At 39.6% G+C, this 19,996-nt stretch overlaps 1 protein-coding gene across 1 annotated transcript in view; it reads right to left on the bottom strand.

Moving 5' to 3' along the window:
• Positions 1–6,927: 6,927 nt before the first annotated feature.
• Positions 6,928–19,996, bottom strand: part of SEL1L3 (sel-1 suppressor of lin-12-like 3 (C. elegans)) — a 33,534-nt gene continuing 20,465 nt past the window's right edge. The window contains exons 14-23 of the mRNA XM_010288082.1: positions 19,813–19,989; positions 18,027–18,154; positions 17,294–17,377; positions 14,818–14,908; positions 14,624–14,708; positions 12,348–12,457; positions 10,921–11,048; positions 9,203–9,305; positions 9,035–9,107; positions 6,928–7,094 (exon numbers count right to left, since the gene is read on the bottom strand). Coding sequence (XP_010286384.1) covers positions 6,928–7,094; positions 9,035–9,107; positions 9,203–9,305; positions 10,921–11,048; positions 12,348–12,457; positions 14,624–14,708; positions 14,818–14,908; positions 17,294–17,377; positions 18,027–18,154; positions 19,813–19,989 — 1,146 coding nt within the window. The remainder of the gene's footprint in view (positions 7,095–9,034; positions 9,108–9,202; positions 9,306–10,920; positions 11,049–12,347; positions 12,458–14,623; positions 14,709–14,817; positions 14,909–17,293; positions 17,378–18,026; positions 18,155–19,812; positions 19,990–19,996) is intronic.

Below are 19,996 nucleotides of genomic sequence, written 5' to 3'. Positions count from 1 at the left end.
CCCAATACACCATGCAAGGAACTACCCTGAAGAATCATCCTTGATCTGTCTTGACTGGTGCTACACATGGACTTGCAGAATACTCTAAGCCCTTCTGTGCTGTTGTAGACAGTCACTGTATTTATCAGGAAACTGCAGTAAAGACCCAGAACCTGCATAATAAAACCATCCACATCAACCCCGGCTAGGAGGAGTGAGATGTATTCCCCCTTCCCCTCCACAAGACAGCCCCCCCAGCACTATACAGCCATCAATACCAGGGCAAAGTACAAAAGACCCAGAGAACTGCTCTTTTTTTCTGGATAGAAGAGTGATGGAGACTGTAAAAGGCTTTGGAAGATTCTCAGGACTCCAGTGTTTGTGGAGTTTTGGGTTTTTTTGGCGTGTCCTTCTCCCTTCTTTTTCCCTTGTTTCAATTTATTCAATTTTATTAATATTTATTTCAATTATTTAAGAGTTTTTGGATGAATCATTCTTCAGTTATATAGCATTGAAATTGTGTATCTTCAAAAGTTGCATCTTATAAGATGAGTTTCTCTTTGTCCTAGGAGTGTGGTTGTTAATGCTAGCACAATCTTCTAAATGTTTCAGAGAAAATCCTTTTACTGGATTCAGTGAAAGAAACCATCTTAGGTATCTTTATGTATTTGCAATAGGGGCCTTTATTAAACCCAGCCTCCCACCTTCAGCCCTTCAAATAGTTACGGAATTATATAAGGCAGGTACCCAAAGTGGTGTGTAGCTATCTAAATTTCTGCTTTCATCTGCAAGTGGAAGTGGGGTAGGTGGGTGCCTGGGGAGTTTACCTGTTATGGTTTTTAAAGGCAAGGTTAGGACCATAAAAATTATTGCAACTGAAAGAGGGATTTTATTTTATGTACATACCTTTAACAAGGATTTAATGCATCACAAAAGAACCTAAATATTCCCAGGATAATGGCTTTGGGGCACAAGGTGTAAATAGGCACAAGGTAGCGGTTTGGAGGGCAGCCTGATTCCCACCCCTCCACCCCCTGCCTTGCTAACTCAATTAGCACATGGTGTAATAACACTTTCTTGGAAAGGTGTGTAGGTATTTTATTACTTAAAATGCTGAACAAGGTGTTTCCTACCCCTGATATCAGCATCAGCGTAACTGACTCTGTCGTGTCTTGCTAATTGCTCTTCCTCTGTGCAAACCCATCTGGCGCTGGTAGCATCCAAGCGCTCAGGATCTCCTGCGTATTCTCGCCGGATACACAAGGTCTGAAAGCGAAGCTTTTAATCTCCTTTAACATTGGAAAGGCACAGAGGGTATGTTTGCGGAGCACAGTAATGCAGCGTCACGCGGGACAGAAGAGTTGGCCCTAGGAGAGCCCAAGAAACGGTGTGCAGCAACGCTGCTGCATCCGGACCCTGGCCCCAAGAGCCTCCGAGGTCGCATCTGCGCTTGCCACGGTTCTCTCTGTGTGGCTGTCATTTCTGGTTTGGATTTCAGCCTCTTTAAGGACACCTACATGCTTTTAATGAGTGTAGGAGACCACTTTTAATGCTGTTAGCCCAAGTTGGGTATCTGAAGAACTTGGCGAGAATTAGTCTAGGCTATGGAATATTGGGATTCATGTCTCTATTGCAGCTTTCCAGGTCAGTAAATGAACTCTTAAATATTGGCCTATTGGTGCTTCTGAAGGCTGCTGGTGATTTTGATATATAACTTATTATTGCTTGGGAGCAGCCACAGCTGAGCAGTAAAGATTTAAAAACATCCAGAGGAAAGATTTCTGGTTCTCCACAGTTTCCCATATTTGTTTAATGTAGACAACTCCAGATACTTTCATTACAGTAGTTGTACCTCAGTTTCCCCTGCTGGTATTGTAACCCACTGAATTGGTTAACTTGTTTTTTGGGACTAGCATGCTGTGGTTGGCTCAAAAATGACATTGGAAGAGCTGGCCACGTACAACTGGAGCGGGCTTGAAAGGGCAACGTGACACCGATGAGCAGAGGTGAGCCTCTAAACCTTGGCAGCTGGGTAGGACAGCAGGGGGGGATGAGCAGGCAGGGACAACTCTGCAGAGAGAAGGGAAAACTATGCTTTGGTCCTCCCAGAACGAGGTGAAGCACGAATGGAGACTTTGTCTTATTTCAGTCAGTCGGTAGTGGTGCGTTTTGGAATGGCTGCCCTGTGGTCTCCAAACACCTGCTGGGCACACCGACCCCAACAAAGCGAGCCTTCAGAACAGCTCTGAACATGCCTGGAGTGCTGGTTGGCACACCGGCTGGTGGAATCAGGATGGACCTTAGAGCGGTTGCTCGGGCCATGGGAGTGGAACAGAGACTCGCAGCCTAAATTGGAGAGGCCAGCGGTCTTGGTTTGCCTGCACAATTAATTAATCTAAATGAGGCCCAAAGGATGTGCTTGGGCACCGGCTTATGATCATCTCCACTATTTGGCAGTGTGCTTCCTGGCCTAACTTGAGCCCGTTCGAGTAGTACCCCCTAGACAACAGCCTGGCACCATTCCGGGAATTTTATGGACCAGGGCTGGTCCCAACAAGCAGTACACGAGGCAACCGGGTTCTCAGGAAGAGTTTAACTACTCACAGCCAGATAGTGGAGCTTGGCCTTCATTAGCTTATTAATGCTGGCAGAGCTGATAAGAGCCCTGAGTATTATAGCATTGATAGCAATGCTGAGTATTAGGAGCTATCTAGAAGGTTGATGAGGGCCTGAGGGGAGAGGTCAGCGTGGACAAATGAGGGAGGACAACAGGAATTGGAAAAAGCAAACTGGAGAGTGAAGCAAGGTCAAGGAATACGTTAGCAGAGAGGAAAGATCACTGAACACGGGGTTATAAACAAACCTGTTGCAGCCAGTTTTCTTCTAAGGGGTTATTAAGATGCCCAAAGGTGGATGGGTGTCTGATAGCACTTACCAAAGAACCCAAGCCCCTTAACTTAACGGGCACATAGCACTGGTGCAATTTAAGTTTGGAACCTCAGTGCTTCAAAGTATCTATAGCAAGTGGTTTTTGTTTTTCTGTTTGTTGTAGGTGTGTGTGTGTTTGTTTTTTCCCCAAAACACATCTAATGCTTGCTGTAACGTCAGCAGGTACTGCAATTACACACGTGATCTTTTCCTTTCCGTTTTGGTTACTTATTACTCCTGATCTTTCCTGGTTCTGATGCTCACGTACGTGAACCTGCACGCAGCTGCTTTTAACACAAGTAAAAGCATAACCTTGTATTTAGGCGGAGACTTGCTGTTACTTTTTTTACTGTAAATAATAATTTGGCCTTCTGGAATTAGGAATTAGGTCTTTTCATAAACATCCAAGCTGTGCTGCATTTCCAGCATGTCCATATGCCACTGACTGCTGCTTCTCCATTTACAGTGCTCTGCTAATTATTCAGGAATTGCTCCTGTTGCCCAGATCTTAGAAGACGGCATGGGAATTTGCTCCGTGCTCAGACTTCCCTCATCGTTCTTTAGCTTCCTTACACTTGGGTTTGTTCTTCAGAAATGCCAGCTGTTTCTTTCTTGTTCTCTTTATACATCCCAGTCTCTTAATGCAGTTTATGCATTTATGGGAGGGAGTAGGGTGCATGGGTGAAATTCCTCATCCGACGCGTATTCAACCTGTTTCATACCTCTGTGCTGCATTTCATCCAGAATAAGGGTCAACGGCCAGTCTTACATGTCATATAGCCCATGAGCCAGTGAGGACAGCTTACACAGACAAGAGTCTGCTATAAAACAAAGCTGTTCGCAGGTAATCCATGTTTCCTGCATGCTTTGAAAGACCATTTATGCTTTTCCTGTAGCCCAAGTGGGAATACAAAACAGAGGATATACTTATAATCATATAATCAAAATCAATGTACCAGGACTAACTTCCATGAATTGCCCCCTTTTTATCACTGAATAAATTTCTATGGCAAGGTATGAATTTTCAACATGTATTAATATACAACTTTAAGTATGCACTCATGCCTGTGTATCAGGATGTAATGTTCATCACTGCACAGACCAGGGAACAGATTCATGCAGCAGTCACAAGTCGCCCACATAGGATGCCTACTTCTTTTTCTGTTTATTTTTCCTTTTTTTTTTTTTGTGGATGTACTAGAACTATGTAGCTGCTTTGCTTAACTAATCATCCTCTCTTTCTCTGCGGAAATTGTTTGATTCCCTAGGTTGTCAAATAATAGCCTCCTAGATCTTATAAGAAGTGAAGGATAATAATGTAACTATTATTATTTTAGCCTTAAGTATTGCCAGTTTATTGTGAAGAGTTGCTTATCTTAACATACTTTAACTATTCTTTGGTGGAACTTCTGATGTAATAGGTAACAAGAAACAAAGACCTAACTATTAACTGCTGGCGTCAGGAAATATATTGCAGCTTCTGCAATTGTCTTCTGAAATACAGATGTGAAATCACGTTTCTGGCAAACCTCCTCAAATTAGTTAATTACTAAAGTTGAGAACATGGGCTTACTTTTGGAGGGGAAAATGCAGTCAGCCTGACTGCTAACACTTAACTCTGACCGGTGTGTACACAACCCAAACCCCTGCTGTGCCAAGAATCCCAAGATTTCAACACATGGGTTGCAATCATGCTACCACCACCAAACTTCCCTGGGATTAATACTTTGCTAGGGGCTTCAAAGAAAGCAGCACTCTGTGTGTAGAGGGTCCGTCACTTACGTAGATATGACATATGTAGTAAAATACATCTTACATGTATAGCTTACTAGAAGCAAGATTTGCCCTATGCATGTCCCAATAGTTAGGGTTTTTTCTGACCACTCTGTGCTGTTTTGTGCCTAATGTCATGCCTATGTGGTGAAAATTGTCTACTTGTCTTCAAAGGCTACACTTGACTTTCTGCAATACCTCTGGGGTCATGCCTATGTGGTGAAAATTGTCTACTTGACTTTCTGCAATACCTCTGGATTCACCAGCTGACCTTGCCAGCTTTACTACAAATGCAGAGTTTTCTTTTAAGTGATAAATGTAAAGTTGAGAGGATTCTTAAAATATCTATACATTTGTGTTAAGGAATATGATGTAAAACCTTGTGAGGCTAAATTAGATTATAACTCAGACTCAAAAAATGCTGGTGATCCATTTGCAATGGATACCAAAAGCATAGCATAAAACCTCTGCAAGTCAACAACTGTTTAGGATGTAAAAGTGAAGCTCCACTGTAACACTTCAAAATACCTAGTAGAAATAATACCAAGCCAAGCATAAAAAGCACAACAAAATGTGTTATATGGCCTCTATATACAGCTGTACTAGGAACAAACACTACTCTAATTGCCCTGTTCTTGCTCAAATAAATGAAAAAAAAAAAAATCAGTAACTCGGCACACTTAAGTCACTTTCTTTTTTTCTCTCCACACATATAATGAGAAAGCTTCAACACCTGGATTTTTTTCCCCTTGCTTACTCAGTGGAACTGCTGTCTTGAAGTGTCAACTCTTCTCCAAACACTACTGCATTTTCAGTCTTCTGCAAGTGAAACATAGCCTAATGATATGTATATACATAAAATTATATATATATATTTTAATGTCTCTTGAAGGTGGTGTTTTGGGATTTTTTTTCTCCTTTTAATTAATTCCTTTCTTACTGAAAAATCCCATGTCTTGATTGAAAAACAAAACAATGCTCTGTTCCTCAAAGAAAGCAAAACTTGATTGTACCACCTGAAGCTAAGAAAACAGACACCTAAATAATGTTCTTGAGAATTTGCAACAGCAAGATATTATGATGAGAGAATTTAATCTGACAGGTGCTTTAAAAAAAAATCCTTCACATACAGGCTGAATTAGAAAAATATTTTTATTTACAAGAGTAAATAGTGTAGTGCAAGGAGAGTGGATTTAACTCTCAATAATGCATAGATTGATGCCATTTATAGTCTGTGATCTACATCATTTTGCAGAGGTGCATGCACATCAGCTTTACAGGTCAGACCTTTCCTACAGCCACTTATCTGACACCTTTAAATCGGACAGAAGCCATCTGCACTCCATACTTACTATCCATCTATCCCATCTAACATTTACCAAATAAACTGTAATTTAAAACAGATGAATTATGGTAAAACATAAAATAAACCCTTTCCAATTTTATTTATGTAAGAATCCAAAAGTAAACTGTTCATTCATTTTGTGTCACCTGTTCACAATTAAAATTTCTTTTATTTACTCATTAGGGAAGCTACTTTCTTTGGCAGAGCAGGAAACAATGGTTGTGTCCCCAGGGAATTGCTGACACTTGTGCAACTTTGACATTTCAAGGGTTAGCCTACAGAACTACTATGTTATGATCATATTACAAATGCTCCTGGTGTTTTGCTTTCAAAACAAAACACTTTTCACATCAAAGAGTTAGGATGGAATATAAAATGCCAAAAAAGTAATTGTTATCACTGCATATACCGAAGTCCCAGCAGCTGTGCCATGGAACTTGGAAAGGGTTGGTGACTGGGTTTCACTTTCATATGACTTCCATGCTTCCAACTTGAAAACTCCGGTAACTTCACCAGTAAAATAAGCTGAAATGCTTTAAAGACAATTTAATAAGATATAGGTATGTGAGCAAAACTTCTTCTTCATCAAAACCAGTGGGAGATTTGCTCATTCTTCAGTTAGGCGAAGACTTTGCATATTTTCTTCCAGTCCTTCGATGCAGTACAGTATGATCATGTGTTTGGTATAGTGAGATAATCTGCATTATCTGTTTGGAGTGTTAGATAAATTGTAGAGGTAGTTTTCCTCTATGGTGGAGAAATTAGATCAGTGAATTCCCCTAAGATTTTGGCTGTTGGACTGCATTATTAATGCCACTAACATGGTCGGTTGCCAATTCTTAGATTGGTAGTTGTTCATATCTATCTTCCCGATGGGATGTTAATCTTAGGAAAACAACACTTCAGCTCGTAACAAGAGGATTCTGAGGGTTTGAATGCCGCTGTGCTAAATTGTTTGAAAAAGTAGATTCGTCTTGCCGTACTAGTCTGGCAGCATCCTCATTGCTATTCCCTGAGGAAGAAGGTTCATCTGACAACGGTTCTGATCTTGTTCCAGGAGAATTACGGGCTTTGGAAAAACATCAAAAGAAATGATTAAAAAAGACCCCACTGCATCTAGGAAGTCTATTCATCAGTATTTAAATATTATGTGGATATGAAATCACAATATCAAGATAATATTCAAAGGTGATGACACATTGAAATAAGAATCACAGAATCACTAGGCTGGAAGGGACCTTCAAGATAATCAAGTCCAACCATTAATCCAGCGCCACCATGTCCCCTAAACCATGTCCTGAAGCGCCACATCCACACGTTTCTTGAACACCTCCAGAGATGCCGACTCCACCACCTCCCTGGGCAGGCTGTTCCAATGCCTGACCACCCTCTCAGTGAAGACATTTTTCCTAATACCCAATCTAAACCTCCCCTGGCGCAACTTGAGGCCATTTCCTCTTGTCCTATCACTAGTTACTTGGGAGAAGAGGCCAACACCCTCGTCGCCACAACCCCCTTTCAGGTAGTTGTAGAGAGCGATAAGGTCTCCTCTCAGCCTTCTCTTCTCCAGACTAAACAACCCCAGTTCCCTCAGCCGTTCCTCATAAGACTTGTGCTCCAGACCCCTCACCAGCTTCGTTGCCCTTCTCTGGACACGCTCCAGCACCTCAACGTCCTTCTTGTAGTGAGGGGCCCAAAACTGAACACAGGATTCGAGGTGCAGCCTCACCAGTGCCGAGTACAGGGGCACAATCACTTCCCTACTCCTGCTGACCACACTATTCCTGATACAGGCCAGAACACTGTTGGCCTTCTTGTAAACTTCTGTAACTTTAACTATACACTTCATACATATGTAGTATGATTCCCAAGTTACATCAATTATAGCTAGTAAGAAAGGAAAGCAAGGTTTCAGAATTATTTCCATAGTCAGTGTATTATTCACAGCTACATGCCTTAAATGTTCTCTAGCAACTGTAAAATTCAAATAATCTTTTTATATTTAATGGTTTAGGGTTTTTTTTTTTAAATACCATTCCCTATAGGTGTGGGTTGTCAATGTGGAAAGTAATTTTTTCTGTGTTTTATTACAGAAATATGTCAGAAAACAGTATTTTCTGACATAGGCTTAAGCTGAGGTTAAACCACAACATAAGAAAATGTATTTAGTGGAAGAAATTATTTTCATAACTTGTAATATTCATTTCACAACTTCACAATCAAGATCCTGTCTTGCAATTCAAAGTGAAATACCTGGTTGAAGCTGGCAATGCTTTCTAAATGATGACTCATTACTTTTGCATGTGATGGTAGGAGATCGCCCCTCCGCCCTTTCCTGAGCAATGTAGCTTTGTCTCCACCATCTCTTTCAATATGGTGAGAAAATAATGGGAGTTTTAAGAGACTGAAGTCTGGCATTTGGTTTTCTGTCCCTCAGTATTCTCTGTCCCATCAGAACAGAGAACATACAGCAAACCTTTCTCATTTAGGACAGGAGGAGTCTGCAAGTGCTGACTGAATGTATTTACTGATTCTGTTATTGGTCTGAAGAGGCTGCACTGCCTCCTCCTAAGTTCCTCCAATGTACCAGCTCTCTGAACCTCACTTTTTCCTCCCACCTTGCATCTGAATGGATCCAGTCATATGAAACAGGGAACACAGTCTCATCGCATACTGGGGAGACAACATATGAAATCAAAGTAATATAATTAGCAATATTACCTGTTGAGACATGGGAAATAATCTCTTATTTCCAGTCATAGCTTCCTTCAGTTAGTGTTTTTATTAAGAATCTCCTTTATAAAAGGAAATTCTCCAGAAGCCAACAGTTTTAAACCTATGCCTCACTTCACCCACCCCTTTTCACTGATCAAAAACTCACTTGTGTGTCAAAATTGCTGTTCAGAGGTAGTTCTACCAAATCTAGAATTCCTGCTTTTATTTGTGAAGTTTTTACTGAAATAAAAGGATCACTCCTCTTTATTTTGTTTTACTATGACAAATACTTACCAGATAAAGACTGAAAATACTGCACTGCAAATGCAACCAGAATCGATAGAAGAAAGGTTCCAATGAAGTAGATCTGTGACAGTAAGTTTAAAAACTTACATTAGTATAGTGCAAAGCCAAGGTAGTGCTCCAAATGAACCGTGCATCTATTAAAGGAACAATACATACCAGAGTAGATTGTAAAATATTGTTCCAGAAAACTCTCATGTAAAAATAAAGCAAAGCTAATGAGCATGGACTAATTGATTCTTGGTTACTGTTATTCCAGCACCTACAACAAGAAGATAATAACAATTAATTAGTCCTGCTCTACAATTTTGTGGCATCTATCATCTGGGAATCTCAAGTGGGTTTGCAGCAAACCTCAGTAACCCAGAAAAAGCAAGCGGATATTATCATCATTATGTCACAGATGGTGAAGTAAAAATTCATAGAAATACCAGATTAACCTCAGTAAGCGCAGAATACCTTACCCTAGGAGTGTGTTTTTATTTTATCGTTAGTCAAAAACAAGTCTAAGCATCCATGCTACCCTTGTGAAGCAGTAACAGTACAAGGTCATATCCAAGATACTTTTTTCTAACTAATGTGAGTCAACAGCAGTAGAACTTGATTCAGGATTAGACGTACAAAATCTAGTTGCCTATGCAGGAGACTGGTGCCTAAACACCCTTTAGAGACCATGGACTACTACATAATGCAGTCACATCTTAAAGAGTGCTTTAGCTGACTAGCTGTGAGGTATCTGTTGTGGGATGAGCTCAGTTGCTTCTTAGTTCCATCAGTTAGGACTTTACCAACTAAGGGAGCTTAGACAGCTCAATCACAGGCACCTATTTTAAGCTACAATTGATTCTTTTCTACCAAGCTGAGGAGGGAGAGGAGTGGCTGGGTGTGAAAGTATGGGCCCTTCTAGAGAACAGTGTATGATGATGGGAAATCCCTGCAGTGCCATCAGCTCTGGAGTTATTCTTACTGCAAAGCAGACTGAATTCTGCCTTCTTTTGGGTCGAATCCGACTCAAGCTTACAATCCCAGATGGACCAGCTGGTCCAGAAGCCCTATTTATCTGACTGGTAATTTCATATGGAGTGAAGGTAATTCAGGGTACAAGTTCAGTCTAACTGCAGTGAAGAATTTCAGAGGACTGTTGCTGAATTGACAAATGAGGTTTTAATGTTGATACCATCTCCACTTTTTATGGGTCACTCAACACAGCAGTAAAACAGAAGATTAACCACTCATTCTTGGTTCACAGCCTCATGTACTAACTGTCAGCTCCTCCTTCTTTAAATATCTGAAAGGCAGTTCCACAAGTCCACCAAATATTGTGTAAGCTTCCCATTCCCACTGTGCTTTTCAATACATATTGCTCTACCAGGTAAAGGAAATCTGTCTTCTGTACTGGAACCATAGGTCTTTAGGTGGTTTGTGCATGAACAGTGCTGGGACAGGCAGTTCAGACAGCAGACCTGTAACCTCCTCACATATCTAATATTCTGTGCCACAACATGTGCGCCAGGATGCTCTGGGGCACAGTGTGAGCAGAAACAGGCTGGGACTGCTATTGAAAATATTGTTTTGGACAGTATACAAATTGTCAGTGCCAAACTTAGGAACTTAAATATAAAGAATTGGAAAAGACCCCCTAGATCATTAAATCTAGTCCCTGTTACTTCAGGTGACCACATATAATCAGGTCTCTCAAAACGGGCATAAACTGAAATACATTTAGGCAGTTTAAGCATTTCAAGTGTGTTGACCTTAACCTGTCTTAAATCATACAGGTGAACAAAGTTAATAATTACATGAGTTGCTGTTCTCCAGAGCAAATGCTACTCATATGGAAAAACAGAAGATGCTGATTAAGGGGGAAAAAGGCTCACCTGTAATAAAGTTCCTGAAGAAGTGAAGTATTACTAGAATGCAATGCCTGATCAATTTCCAAGTGATCCAGAATGTAGGAAGGTATCGAGTTGCCCTCTTCTATGACAAGGGCCAAATTAAAGAAACCCTAGCAATAAAAAAGGATACACACTTTTTAACCATTAAATTTTCACATGTATATTTAAGGTCTGAGGTAAGCATCAAGTATCTAAATAATTATAACTGTCTTCTATAAATTAATTTAGTTATAATGTGATCTTCACTGAGTAATTACAAGAGCCTTCTCTCCTAACCATATAGCCAGGTAAAAACTAAAAACGCAAAAAGAATTAGTGTTCATTTGTTGTGACACCATTTTCTTAGAAATCATCTGGAAAAAGACCTGAGCTTTCTCATTTTTAGCTGCTCTTTAAACACAGCCACCATACCACCCTGTAATCTTTTATTTACTGGGGAAATATAGTCTGAAAGCAGAAATGGATTCCTGTTCTGTTACCATTTAATTCTGTTCCACCTAGCTCTATAGATCAATAGCAATCTGAATAGTGAAATTGAGAGCAGAAATTTCCTCCACACAATTTAAATTCTCAGTCTTACAGTTTTGACTAGTCTTAGGCATCCCTACGTCTTTTCAGAGCCATGAAGATGAACACACAGGAGACATATGACAGGATTCCCCATGAGTCTGGCTTTCCTACTTTAAAGTAACTGTTCATGGATCTCTTATCTCCTTTGCTAGTTTAGCAGTAATGTTTTGTCCCAATATCCCCAAAACCGAACCCAACTACACTAACTCTAATAAATTCACATACAAGATACTGTCTGGGGACATTGTCATAGGGACAGGGAGAACAGAATACTGCACCAAGGATGCTTCAGGAAGGTCTAAGGGTAGGACAGTCAGCGTTGAAACACTGCATGTCTTTCGTAATGTGACATAGTGTATCTTTTCATTACAAAACATTTTAAGATGAAGCTTTTGTTGATAGAGTGAACAAAATTCACCCTACGACTCACTCAATATACCAAGGACCAAATGGACCAGTCGTCTTATTTTCTAAAATAGCAGAAGATAGGACTGGAATAAAACTCAGCAGTTTATTAATTTTTCCCCTTGCAGGAGCAAAACTACCAAGGTCACAACAGAAACAATTGTGTCAAGGAAGGGTAGCACTGAATTAAGCCATTTGCCTTGAGCTTTCAAAACAACCTAATTCGAGGACTGTCCATCTATGCTAGGTTTACATTCTATTATCATGAAACAGCAACTACGGACTTACATGGTATTTTGAAATAATTGTAACTTATTCTAGCAGGTCTCTCCAGTGCACAGATGCAGGCAAGCAGAATAACCAGACTCATGTGAATCCTCAGATTATTCTAAACTTTGATTTTTTTAATAAACACATTACAAGTGCAGACCCACCTGTGAATCTCCCTCTAATGCAGCTTGTGCATACATCCGCATTGAGAGCTCAAGGTCTTTGGACCGGTTCTGGTAACCATAGTAGTAGAAATCACCCATCTTCAAATAAGCTGTGGAAGAAACCAGTAGCAGATCATTTAAAGTTATGTGTAGAGATAGAATTAACCAACTATTAATGTGATGGAGAAGTTAATAATAATTCTATTTAAAGCAGCATATTTAAAAAAAAAAAAGGGGGGGTACTCTTTCTCTCTGGTTGTCTCTGTGGCTATTTTACATCAGACTGTCCACTGAAAATATTTATCCTGGCTGAAATTTCTCATGGTTTCTCTTTAATGAATTTAGTGAATGATATTGCTACTTTTACAAAAAACTAAGACTGAGAGACTTGAATACTATTTTCCTTCTTCACTTGCTGAATCTGTCTTTGGGCAACCTGTAGCCTTATTGTTCAGGTTAGCCATACTAACTTGATGACTTAAAAACATGCTGAGTGCTTGGTCTGTACCTGTCACCATGGTGGCTGAACCCATGCCAAAAGTTACAGAACTTTGCTGATGATAATTTCATTAGTTTCAAATCCAACCCAAACTAGGAAAACAATAAGTATAGAATTTTCCTGGTCTAGAAGGAAGCAAAGCCCAGCAAATATTTTACAAACATCTTTCTGTGATATTGCACAATAATGAAATGCACCAACAGAGCGGGCATTGACCCAGACAGGAGTAAGCATAACATTGCACTACCTATGCTAAAGAGTTTAAAAACTCCCATGACCATGTGTACACTTACCTGACCTATGCTTTGCCCAAATGGTTTGAAACGCTTCTACACCTTGCCTTGTGTGTCTATGGCAGCTACCTACAAACCCCACCTGTTTTTACAGTGGACTATAGCAGAGCTCTCCCAGGAAGCAAGTCGGTCACTGGCCCAACAGCAAAGGCAGAAAGACTACGTGACTGGGCTGGCACAGATGCAGAGCAGGTGGCCATGAATGCTGCAGTGAATCATCAAGAAGAGAGTTCCCCTCAACCATACCAACTGTGTCATTCCAGCCCTGGCCTGGGAAGCACTCCTGCAATAGGCAGTGGCCTTGAGGTCACCCTGTGTTGCTCTGATAATGTAGCCCTGGTAATCTCTGCTACCAGGGTTAGATTCTCCGTCCCAGGCCCTACACTGGGGATTTGATCCTCCACTATTGCAGAGAGGGGTCTGAGATAAAACTCCCCTTGTGTTACTCATATGAAGAAGAGATAAAATAATAAAATCCTTCCCTTGAAGCCAGCAAGTCTCTCATTTACTTGAATGGAATCATAGTCTCATCCCAGGAGTGGCCTGCAGAAGCTTTTCTAATGTAACACTGTACAGTGGATCCGCCAAAGGGTCATCCAAACTGCACCTGGCTAAGGTGGTATTACGTACAAGTTCCTCATGAAAGCTAACAGGGTTTGTCAGCTCCTGTGGCTTCAAGGCTGTATCAATGTGGTATTCAGTTTCCATGCTGCTGTATATTTAAATGAATAGCTTGAATTATTTTTACATTCCACTTTTCCACATGCGTATTACAAAGCACTTAAACCTTCTCATGAGACAATCAGATCAATGTTTGCAAACACTGAACAACTCTTTCAAAGGCACCAAAATTACTTAGTCACTAAAGTCACAGACGTAGTAAAATTTAAAACCAGAGGAATGTAACTTATATGTAAATAAACATCTTCCTCTTTTTTTTTTTAAACAGAGAATCCTTTAGTTCCCCAAGTTAAGCTGTGCCAATGTTGATAAACTCTGTACCCTAACAGAAAAACTCATAATAAATTAGATAAGGAATTCTTTAGCCTTCATTAGTTTCTCATGACTCAATTATGATATGGAAGTATATTTGCTTTTGGATTTTCTCTTTGATAAACTAAACGGCATGAGCTCCTAAAGTCTACTGCTATTTTTTTTTCTTAAACCTTGAGACAATTGCTCAGGCTCCTACGTACCTATCCCCTTCTCAGAGCTTAGCTTTTAAATTTTATTTTATGCAAATTTTATCCATTTTATGCCATAAAAAGGAAATTCTCAGAAAAGCTGTCCTGACACACAACACTTGCTTAGAATACCTTTTTCCCCCTGATATTCCTATCAAAACACTAAAAAGAGAATGTATGATAAGCAAGGATACTCTTCCCTTAACTTGCTCACTCACACAGAATTTTTAACAAATATAGTTATTGAAATTTTAAAAAAAAAAGTAAAATTAACATTCAGAAAGAATTCCTTACACATACCAAATGAGGGTGCATTGACTTGAGAAACAGAGAAATTGTAGTATCTCCAAACACAATCACTTGCTAGGTATTTCCTTGCTAGGTCCTGGAAAGAAAATAATTGATCCATTCATATCACAGATAAGAGATTAGGATCACATTATTATTAACAAGTGTTTCTTTTAGGATAATGAGTTGCGAATACATTTACTTACTGGTCTTTCTTCACAGATGTGTGCTAAATTTGACTGTGACACTTCAATCCCAGTTTCAGCTGCTAAGATATAGTGCAGCAGAGCTTCATGCCTAACGTTCGATAAAATAAATTAGTGAAAACCCTAACAAAAATAACAAGCAGTGCAGTTATTATAGTTTTTTTTAAAAAAAAAAAAACTAAATAAATTGATAAAATCACCTAAGCGCAACATTTTGGTACAAGGTTTAAAATCAAGAGGCTGGCAAACCCATGCAACAGCTACATCTACTGGCAACGCTTGGTGTAACAAGCCATGCTGGATCTCGAGAATTTGCAGTGTTTTCTCTCTTGTATTGAAGCTAGATTGGCTCCAGTGTGCATTTACATTAAGTGCAAGGCTGATGATGATGAAGTTAAATTGATACTAAGCCAAATTACCTATTTAAATGTTTCAGATAAAACATTCTTAAAAGACTCTTACCTCCACTTAAAAAAAAAAAATCTGTAATTAACTTAGCTGTGTACATATCTGTCAAACACTCATCCAAGAACTTCAGCATGCTTTACCCTTTCATTTCTATGACTTGTTTGCCTTGTCTTTTTAGACTATGGGTTCTTTGGAACAGGAATTGTCTCTCATTATATTTGACTGTGTGAATAAAATAACAGTCTCAGTCCCTCTGTAGACTCTAGGCACCTCACTGACTGTAAAGCAAGTAATAAAAGCTAATTTTGCATTTGCTGTATAGCAATTCAGTATTGCAGTACAGAACTTCTCATGATTCCAGAGGAGAGCATCTCTTTCATGTTCCCTGTCACTCATCTACTCAATATTATGAAAACTAAGTATTCAAAAGTAAGACAAAGTCTTCAAAATCATGTGTTTGGTTTTAAAATTACAAGATAAAAAACACACTTGGTGTACTTTTTTCCTGCTAAAGCTTCCTATTAAAGGGTCATGCTTCCAGTGGTCTTCTCCACAACACAAAGCTAAAACAGTGGCAAGTTTCAGGTTTCAATGGTTTCTTTAACTGGAAGCAAATATGGTTAAATATGCATTTGACTTCAAGAGTAGGTGCTCAAGCAAAGAAACTTTAAATGAAATTGTGAAAGCAGTTGCCCTTACAGAATTAGCAGGTGCAACCTCCTGTTTCCCAGCTGCTTCTGCAAGATTACAAATTCTTCCTTGTACTCGCCCTGTAAAAGTATCTGGGACAATGGAGACCTGGCACTGCAGGAGGAATTCAGGATACCTAAGATGGAAAGTTAGTTCTTCTGTTCCTTAAGTCTCAAAGGGCAATTCAGAAAAGAAACTACATTTAAGGCCTTTAAATCAGTTTCTGAAGATCAAAATACTGTGACTAACAGGTGGGTAGAACACGTGGCTGCTAACACCGACTGAGGAACACATATTACTTGGTCTCCTTGGCAGTGTAAGAATTTACACTTGTGTAAGATACATGAAGAAATACTCAGAAGTAAAGATTTCAACATGAACATACTCCTAAAACCAGAGATGACTTGGACCAGTATTTATAAGTAAGTGACTATCCATACACTCCCAGTCACTGGCATCTCAAGTGGGACTCTTAGCAGATTTTTCCTCCTAGCTGCTGAGACCAGACCTTCTGGGACCTTAATACTCTACCTGTCATGTGCACGGGATTTTCATGTGACTGTATGCAGAACAAGCTGGGTAGAGTCACAGGTTTGTACATGAGAACATGCTACAAAAACATTAACTGAGAGTTTTTCAGTGTTGAAAAGTGAGGTCAAGTCTCAGGAGTAATGTCTGTGACAGACCAAATAAAAAGAAACTTCCAGGAATGGGTTACTCCAGAACAGTCCACTGACCATTTCTTGTAAGTCTCCTAAGCCTGAAGCACTAATTAAGTACTAGCAGGGGGAGGCTGCAGGACTAAACAAGCCATCTTTTTAATCACATATAACAGTCTGATGTCTGCACATACAGTATCTCATACTCATGCCTACAGGTTGCTGCAAAAATGAAGCATTAACCTGGCGGCTAATTTGAAACTTCTTGGTCGGCTCATTGGATATGGTGGCCTCCTATTATACTTTACAGAAAAGACAACCATGTACAAAAAAAGAACAAATTTAATCCAGCAGCCTGAATTTTCATGACATGGAATTATACATAAGAGAGAAATCAAAGTGTGGTTTTTGGAACAGAGGGAATATTAAAAGTGAAAGGTATTCCTCTGGCTAATCCAGTGCACATTATACCTTACAGTACTACAGGATGAAAATTACAAATTCCCTCTTTTTCACTTGATTCTGTCAGAACTGTTGAATTATGCTTTGGGTCAACTCCTCCTTCCATTTATGTCAATGGTGTTTTGCTACTGATTTCAGTGGTGCTGCTATTTGTGGGGGTTTTTTTGAGGTGATGGCCCAATGTTAATTATTTTATCATGCTATGAAGTTAAGTGAAAAATAGAAAAATGAACTTGAAGAGAACAGAACAAACATACCATGAAAGTTCCAGATAAGCATTGAGAGCCTTTCTGATGACATGACCTAAGTAGCCGTTCTTCTCTGCAATGTGTTTTGCCCAGCTGTAGAAAAGAACAAACAATAAAAAAATGAACAGCAGTGCTCCAGTAACGTTATCCCAGCTCACACTGACTCAAAGGACACAAAAGAATATGGGATCACCTTCTGACTTCTTCCATAAGGCAAGCTATGGGATTTCACAGTAATTGCTGCATCAGTCTTGTAACTGTTGACTAAATGAGAACATTTTGTTCATTCATCTCCGTGTGCATATCAGAGACACTCTATGTTTTTTCTTGGCAAAATTACTTTAATTTTTTCTTTTTTTTTTTTTAAAAAAACCCAACAAAGTTAATAAGTGCTACAACTAATTATCTGTCTTTCTCTTGATGCAACATACCAGTTCTACCACATCAGGAGCCTGATACTTCTTGAAAATCAAATAAACATGGCTTTGTTAGATAGAACCTCTCTGAGCTGTTCCAGAAAAAACCCCACTAAAAGTACTCAGCACCTCTCAAAATCTACTGGTCATTTAAATAATACACATATTCATGTGGATCAAACTTTACTGCAGATGAACCTTTTGTTGGGGAGGTAAGCACCATGAAGTACAAGATATTTAGGACTTACGGACTTAAAATATCATCAATAATCAAAAGAATTCCATCAGAAATATATTCTCCTTTAACAAATAGTTTCATTCCTTACATTACAGCTTTTTCTGGGTCTCTAGGGAAGTCTTCCATATCTCCTGTGATGTAGTACAGAGAACATCGTAAAGTTCCTTCTACATGTCCTCCTTGGGCAGCTTTATAGAAATAGCGTGCAGCCACTGTCTGTGAAGAAAGAAGACACAATTAGCAACTCTGCATTATTAATGTTGAGTTATGTTTCCCGGGACTTATCTCATCAAATGAATTCAGAGGCAGTTGGCTAATGAGGGCAAACCAGTTTAACCACTTTTAATGTACTTGGGTGAACTGAATTCCTTTCTTCTAACTTATTAATAGTTTAGGATAGAAAGAAGGTTTTTAAAAATGTAAGTTCTGGTAACACATTGGATGTCAAACAGAAAAGTGTCTAAATGCGTTACTTACATTGAATATCAAGTAGAAAAGTGTTTAAATGTGTAACTAACACCTGGCAGCATACAAGTCTCATGTGCACTGACAAAAGTAAAATCAGTTATTCACTAGCAGGGAGATTAATAAGGGATCCTGCAGAAAAGATCAGACAGAACAGGACTTCTACCTCGGCGATGCCTGAGTGAAGGCTGGGGAGAAGTGGCAATGCTCTGTACGTCCAGCAGTGCACAACCACAGTGGCTCAAGCCTCTGAAACTGGTTTATAAAAGATAACACAGGCTGAGTAGGCAGGGCTGCAGAAGCAGGAGGGCTGAGTGACTCTCCATGTTTTGCACTCAGAAACAGTAATCTGTAATGTAAACCAAAGCAGCACAGAGCCTTAAATAATTTATTTCAGGAAATTTTTAACCATCGATATATATTTTCTCTGAGTGAGCATGGACCTTAGAGCCTCCATCACAGCCATAATAAAGTACTTCTTTCCAATGGCTTTGGTGAATAAGGAAACCTGTGTGGGACTTATAAGTGTACACCTAAAACCAGTCCACTCCGAAATGTGTATTTTGGTCCCCAGGGAAGGAAAATGCGTTTGTCAAATGCATATGTTGGTGAGCACTGCTGCTGTTGCCAGCAGAAATGCTTGCTGTAGAGTACATCCAGATTTCAGAACTCAAAAGCCACACTGGAAACATCTTATAGCTCCAAGCACAAGGTCTGCTTGCATTTATTACAGCCTACCTCACTATGTTTGTGCTGTCAGTTGTGAACTACCTACAGAAAGCATTTTTTACAAAGTTAATTAAAAGAAAAATAACCAAAGTAGACCCTTCCTATTAGGGGAGAGTAACTTTTCTCACTGACACACGCAAAATTAAATAAATGGACCGTGTCACAGAAAGACAAATCAAAACAGTGCAGTTTATCAGGACTATATTAAACAGTTACGTATCAAAGTCTGACTTGAAGGCATTTTACTGCAGTTCTGATGTTCACAGAAGCTACATGAACGTAGCATAGCTGATTGCAAGTTCAGGGAAAAGGTTCTGCTGCTTTCACCTATTGTGGAAAGCATCCTTTCCAATCTAAAACTGAGAGGAACTGAAAGGATCACACAATGTAAGAGTACACACTAGCCTGGCTGGTGTCACTGGAAGGAGGAAAGCAGGGGCAGTCCCTGGAGATAAACCTGCACCTGCTTTGTTTCTAAATTAAAGAAACACAAACACACGTAAGTATGACTGAGATACTTGAGTAACCTCTCTCTCTAAGCAATCTGACTGAATCACCCTTCTGTGTGATAAAAGGTATCAAAATCTGACTCAGAGTGAACACAGCAGTCTCAAGAAAGAAGCACAAACTTCTAACCTGGGCCCGTATGTAAGAAATAGTACTATTAAGTATGTACTCACTTGATTTCTACCAGGTACTCCAGGGTAAATCCCATCTAAATAAAGGACACCAAGGTTGTATGATGCATCTGGATTTCCCAATTCTTCAGCAATTAACCAGTGTTCAGCTGCTTTTCTGTAGTCTCTTTTAAAATTGTGGTAATACCATCCCAATCCATTCACTGCCTGAGGCAAGCCCTTAGGG

Source organism: Phaethon lepturus, unplaced genomic scaffold, assembly GCF_000687285.1.
Source record: "Phaethon lepturus isolate BGI_N335 unplaced genomic scaffold, ASM68728v1 scaffold7025, whole genome shotgun sequence".
Lineage (NCBI taxonomy): Eukaryota > Metazoa > Chordata > Aves > Phaethontiformes > Phaethontidae > Phaethon > Phaethon lepturus.
Note: the sequence above shows the minus strand (reverse complement) of the source record. Positions and strands in the feature narration are given on the sequence as shown.